Consider the following 6,343-nt stretch of genomic DNA (forward strand, 5'->3'; position numbering starts at 1 on the left):
TGTTTTTTCATATATGGGCTTATTCACAACAATATTTGTTCAATAGTTATAGGGGGAAAACAACAGAATTTCAAAACTCAGTACATTCAAAATAAATTCAATCAACCTTCAGTTCAAGCAGAATAATATTGAATCCAGTTATATATGAACTTAAAATCACAAAGTTAAACCATAACAAAAAATGCAATAGAATACAGAGATTTTTATAAACCATTGGAGTCTGAAATGCCTTAGAATATAGCCTTTAGTCTTTAAAGTTCCTTAGGTGTGTTTATCCATTTAAATGTCTATTGTCCGAAGGTAGTGTAGTAAGAGCTAGGCAATGGGTTTCAAGGGACCCGTCCAGGGCCCCACAGCTGGGAAGTATCTGAGGCCAGATTTTAACCTAGGACCGAATGTCTTTATGTCTGGCTATCAGGTCGCTGAGCCACCCATTTGCCTCCCTAAAGTTAAAGTTGAATCTTTGGGCTGAGTCTGCTCCCTGACAGGCAGGTAAAATCAATGAAATTACCAGAACAGTCAAAAATCCTTTTAAACAGCCCATTGCTTTTTAAGTTTCTGTTTGAAAAAATCTGTTTCTTCTCTCTAGTCTCTCTTTCCCCTCTACCCTGATATGATCCCTCCTCCTGCCCCAGTCCACGTGGAGCCCATGTGGAGTCAATACCCCGTTTGCTCAGAGGCTTAGCCTAAGGGAAAATTGCCCTTTCTTCTTTCCCTCGCCTCTCTCCCCTTCGCCCACATGGCCAATACTGTTACCAGCTGGTCAAAATGAGTCCTGATCGATCTGCTCCAAGGATCTGGGGGATGAGCCGGCTGGGGTCACGCTCATGGGTCTGGGGCGCAGAAATAGGCAGGCAGCAGGCCGGTGAGAGGCCAGGAGCAGGAGCTGGAGCAGCTGCGGGGGTGGGCAAGGCCGGGACCAGGTACCAGGTGAGGACGATCAGGGATGCAGGCTGCAGGCAGGAAGCCACGGGGCCGAGCCAGGTGGGGTGGGCAGCAAACGCAACAGGTCCGGAGCCCTAAATTTCTAGGTACTAGATATTAAAGATTAAATCAGAAGATTGAGAGTTTTTTCCTCCCGAAGTGGTTACGCCAACTGTAAAGATTAAAATTTAGGAATATGGGAGACTGAGGCAGGTAGAAATTAGTTTCTCTCTGCAAGGAGTATTATTTTTTTTAGAGGTTTATTGAAGATTAAGGATTAAAGAAAATACAGGATAAGAGACACATGTCCAGGCCATAGAGTGGCCTAGACACAACCTCACCTACATTATGAAAAAAAGCCATGCCTGCCCCAAAATGGAAGTCCAAGAGCCAAGAGAAAGCCCTTCAAAAGCCTTTGAATCAGCTTAAATACCTTCTCGATCTTGGCCCAGGTGAGATTACAAGGCATTCTGGGGAAGTGGAGCAAAGGCTCGTGGGGATTGTAGTCCTGTATTCGAGTCTATTTTTTACAGAAGGGATGAAAAGGTTAGGAAGAGTTACTATGGAGGGAGATAATGAGTTGATAAGGCAGGTAGAGAAGGATTGCCTAGCAGCACTATGCCTCCCTTGCCCTAGTAACATAAAATTTGTAGTAGATCCAGTCAGAAAAATTGTACGACTTTCTCCACCTTCATCCGGCAGCAAGGGCGGTCAGTAGTGGAAGTGATTGAAAGTTAAGGCTTGTCAGGGTATAATCAGTGATATAATAAGGGGTCTAGTGTTTCAGGAGAAGAGGAAAATGTAGTTGAATGGTTCACTAAGGGATCAAAATGAGGAAAAGAATGGCTAGTGTAGGATCAGTTCTAAGTGAAAATTCTGTGTGAAATACAAAGAAAATACTCATCAGTCACCCTAGCACCACCAAACTGTGTGGGTTGACTTTTTGGAGAGGAGGATGTTTTACGACAAACACTTTTCATTCATTCCCCCTCTGAAACAGAATGAATTGTTCCCAACCATTCTGAAAAACAATGTGAAATTATAAAGCCTGTGGCCTGGTTCTGGTCCAGCTCTACACTTCGACAATCAGTACGAAGACTCCCATGTTTAGGCAATATCTCTTTCTTCTTTTTTGGTCAGTAAGTAAATATATACAATTATGACAATTTAGATCAAAGTAATATTTCAATGACATATTGAAATTAAAGGAATAGTCTTTTGTTTTGAAGGCTTACTATCCGTACAGTTACTCTGTATATACAGAGACATCAATATAGATTACAACTCTTATGTGGTCCTAAACTGTGAGATTCTTGACTATGTTTTTCCATAAATCCCCAAGAGAGAATCCATCTAATGTTCTAGAGATCTTCCTCTTATTTATTTAGCATCTTAAGGTTATTAACTGGAAAACTGGAGTTTTCAAAAGTCCATCTAACTCATTTTTGAAACACACTGAGTACAACTTTTCTAACTGTTGATAGTTACAGTAATATTTTTGTATTCATGGTAAAAATTTGTGCTGTGGAAGTCAATAACTATAAAAATCTAAAGATAAATAGCTAAAAGACTATTATGAGCATGAACCAGCATTATCCCAAATTTTGTTTATTACTTAACCTACTCCCAGTTCCCAGTGTCTAATAAGCTCTCAGTAAATGTTTGAAACATTAAATAACAGTATAATAAATAAAATTCTCAAGTGAACAGAAATGTTACAGGAACTGGTTTAAAAATGAGACACTTAAAAAGAAGTCCCCAAAAGCAGATAAAGGCCCAGGGTCTTAGGTGAACAAGTTTGGGATTGTTTTCATGGTAATTCCAAAAACTGATGTGATGATGTGATATCTAAAATCTGTGATTTATTGCTCTCATTAAACAAAAGTATCAGGGTATAGTAATAAAGCTGACTAAGAACAATTTAATTGACTGTGTAAAAATAGACTCGAATTCAGGACTCCAATCCCCAGAATCCTTTGCTCCACTTCCCCAGAGTGCTTTGTAATCACACTGAATTCTTGCCTGGGAGAGAACACAAATGATTATTTAAAGGAGTTCTCCACCTACTGAGGGTCCTTTTGGACTTCCGTTTTGGAGGAGACGCATCTCTTCCATGATGTGAGATTATCTTGTTTAGGCCTCTCTAGCCTAGGCACGTGTTTTCTAATCCTGTATTTTCTTTAATCCTTAATCTTTAATAAACCTCATAAAATATAATACACCTTGCAGAGAGAAACTAATTTCTACCTGCCTCAGTCTCCCTAAATTTTAATCTTTACAACTGACCCAATTGAACCCCAACAGAAGACCCTGCAAGTCTGGTACATCAATCACAAAGACCTCAGCATTTATAATGAAGTAGATGAGGGCACCAAATCAATGCAGTGTCAGCCCCAGTTCCCATTCTAATGCCGCACCTTCATTCACTGCTGAGCCCAGGGACCTTTGTCGAATAGGCCTCTGCTCCCCACTTTAGGAGTAACCACTTGTTGGTGTCCTGTGTCCTATTCCATTCCATAATGGCAATTTTACTGGCAATGACCACAATAACTCACTGGACTAGAAATCAAAAGGTAAATCCCTACCATGAGCCTAAACTTCCTTTGTAACTTTCAGCCAGGGCAACTGGTACAGTGGATATGGTACCAAGCCTAGAGCCAGGAAGACTCCACTTATAATGATTTCAAATCTGGACTCAGACACTTAGCTGTGTGACCCTGAGCACTTAACCCTGTTTGTCTCAGTTTCCTTAACTATAAAATGAGCTACGTAAGTAAATGGCAAACCACTCTAGAACCTCTGCTAAGAAAACCCCAAATGGGACCCATTGGAGCAAAGAGTTTAAACAAGACTGAAAAACTTTTAACCACTAATCTTAGTTCTGCCTCTCTGGGGTCGAATACAAAGTCTTCTTCCACATGTCAGCCTCTGGAGACAGTCCTTGTGTTCCCCATTATTTTTTTATAATCAGTCAACAAGCATTTATTAAACACTTGTGCCAGGTACATACAATGAATGAAACAATCCCTGTCTATGAGGAGCTTAAATTTTAATGGTAGAGACAATAAATATATGCATAAGTGGATACAGAATGCACACAGGAACAGGAGCCAGCCCTATTATGTCATTGATAGGAGAAGCTCACAGTTGAGGAAACTACAATGCAGGCTAGCATGTCTGCAGCTTCTGGTCTTAAGAGTTGCCTAGAGCACTGAGAAGTTACAGAGCCAGGATCCCATTTGGCATCAGTAGAGAGTAAATACAAGGAAGGGAAGCCACTGCATCTTCTCTGTAATCACTGTACAGTTCTAGTTCTGTACGTGTGTGGATTTCACTTGTATGGGGCAGGGAAATGATGGATCACTAGATCTGACCACTTAATGTTTTGGCCTGTTTCCTCCCTCTAAAATGAGGCAGCTGGGCTAGAGGACTTCTGCACTATCTGGAGCTGCAATGGATCTGAAACCAAACAACATTTTACAGGAGAGAAAACTGCCTTAGAGAGTTCTCATGACTTGCCCCAAATAACACATGCAGGAAGTATCAGAGGTAAGATTTGACCCTCAGTCATGACATGAGTCCATGGCTTTTCTCTTTATCAAACTGCCTCAGATGGGCAGCTGGAAAATGGTGACTGGGGGTTTGGGGATTTGAGATTTATGATGCAAAGATTCCCACTAGTCAGGAAATTATTGCTGATCCACAATCTTTGTGTGTTTTTTAATTAAATTTTTTAAAATTCTGAACTTAATACAAATGAAATTAGTATTTTCATCTACAAGATAGGACAGTGATGCCAAAGGTGGCATGCAGAGTACTTGCTGTGGGCATGCTGCCTTCCCCACCACTTCCACTCAGTGTTTGTTAATAGAAAGGCAGAGGGACTCACATGAAGCTGCTCCCCTGCCCTGGAGTTGAGGCTGATACAGAATCTGCTGATTGAAATGACACGTGGTACAAGAAAAACCTGAAGGCCCTCTATGTGGTACATCCCACCAACTTCATTAAAATTCTGTGGACCATTTTCAAGCCCCTCATCAGCCATAAGTTTGGGAAAAAGGTGACCTATTTCAACTACCTAAGTGAGTTAAGAGAGCATCTCAAGTATGACCATCTGATGATTCCTCCTGAGGTTATTCGACATGATGAGAAGTTGCAGAACATAAGACTGGGCCGCCCGACACCCTTGGTGAAGATGCCGCCACCCTGCCCTCCACTGCCCACCCAACAATTTGGTGTTAGCCTAAAATACATCAGAGACAAAAATAAAGGTGAGCTCATCCCGCCGGTCATGAAGGAGACTGTGACCTACCTGAAAGCCAAAGGCCTCCACTCTGAGGGCCTCTTCCGAAGGTCAGCCAGCGTCCAGACCATTAAGGAGATCCAGAGACTGTATAACCAAGGAAAGCCTGTGAATTTTGATGACTACAATGATATCCACATCCCAGCGGTTATCCTGAAGACATTCCTTCAAGAGCTTCCTCAGCCACTGCTGACCTTTGAAACCTATGAACAGATCCTGGCAATCACCAGCATAGAGAGCAGCCTGTGGGTGACTTGCTGCAAGGAGATTATTGGGAGCCTTCCGGAACACAATTATGCCATTCTTAAGTACCTCATGGACTTTCTACACATGGTTTCCCAAGAGTGCATCTTTAACAAAATGACAAGCTCCAACCTGGCCTGTGTCTTTGGGCTGAACTTAATCTGGCCAACCAGCAGAGGCTCTTCCCTCAATGCCCTGGTGCCTCTTAACCTGTTCACAGAACTGATGATTGATTTCTATGACAACATCTTCAGCTCTCGGGAGGTGCCTTGTGGGATCTCACCCTAAACTGACGATGCCAGGAAATGCTTGGACTCGGTGGTCTCTAAGCTCCCTTCTGACTCCATTATTCTGTGGTCTGAACTTGGAAGTTCCCCTTACCTGTGACATTCTTCGTTCTAGGTCCTGTGTTCTCTCTTCTAAGGACCCTGCAAGCTTTGACATTCTGTGCTGTAGGACCTCACTCAGTTTTAATGTTCTGTGATCTTACATTCCTCCAATGTTCTTCTTGACATAGGTGGATTATCCCATGCAAAGCTATGGTATGGCCCCCTATTCACAGCCCACTTAACACTACAATATCAGCCATGTTGGAAACATCTATCTGAAAGTTGGGACATATTTCCAATCTTGAAATGTCTTACTGTGCTCATTTCCCCCTGGAAATGATTGGTGAACTGTTTGAATGGGTGAACTGTATGAATCATGTTGGCTTTCTGAAGCCTCTTAGAAAAAAACAAAACAACCACCAAAGAGATTAAATGTTTTCAGGACTAAAAAAAAAGAGAGATATATAGAAATGCTGATGACTTATTTGGGTTTATTTTGTATCCTGCAACTTTGCTAAAGTTGTTGATTATTTCCACTAGCTTT

The 6,343-nt window shown here is 41.8% G+C and overlaps 1 protein-coding gene across 1 annotated transcript; it reads left to right on the forward strand.

Annotated features, from left to right (window-relative positions):
* Nucleotides 1–4,867: 4,867 nt before the first annotated feature.
* On the forward strand, nucleotides 4,868–5,785 carry LOC107651111 (rho GTPase-activating protein 8-like; the record flags this gene model as incomplete). The annotated part of the gene is made up of 1 exon (XM_056814690.1): nucleotides 4,868–5,785. A coding segment is annotated over one exon (891 nt), but the record flags the coding sequence as incomplete, so codon positions are not given.
* Nucleotides 5,786–6,343: the final 558 nt, after the last annotated feature.

The sequence above is a fragment of the Monodelphis domestica genome, chromosome 2 (assembly GCF_027887165.1).
Source record: "Monodelphis domestica isolate mMonDom1 chromosome 2, mMonDom1.pri, whole genome shotgun sequence".
Lineage (NCBI taxonomy): Eukaryota > Metazoa > Chordata > Mammalia > Didelphimorphia > Didelphidae > Monodelphis > Monodelphis domestica.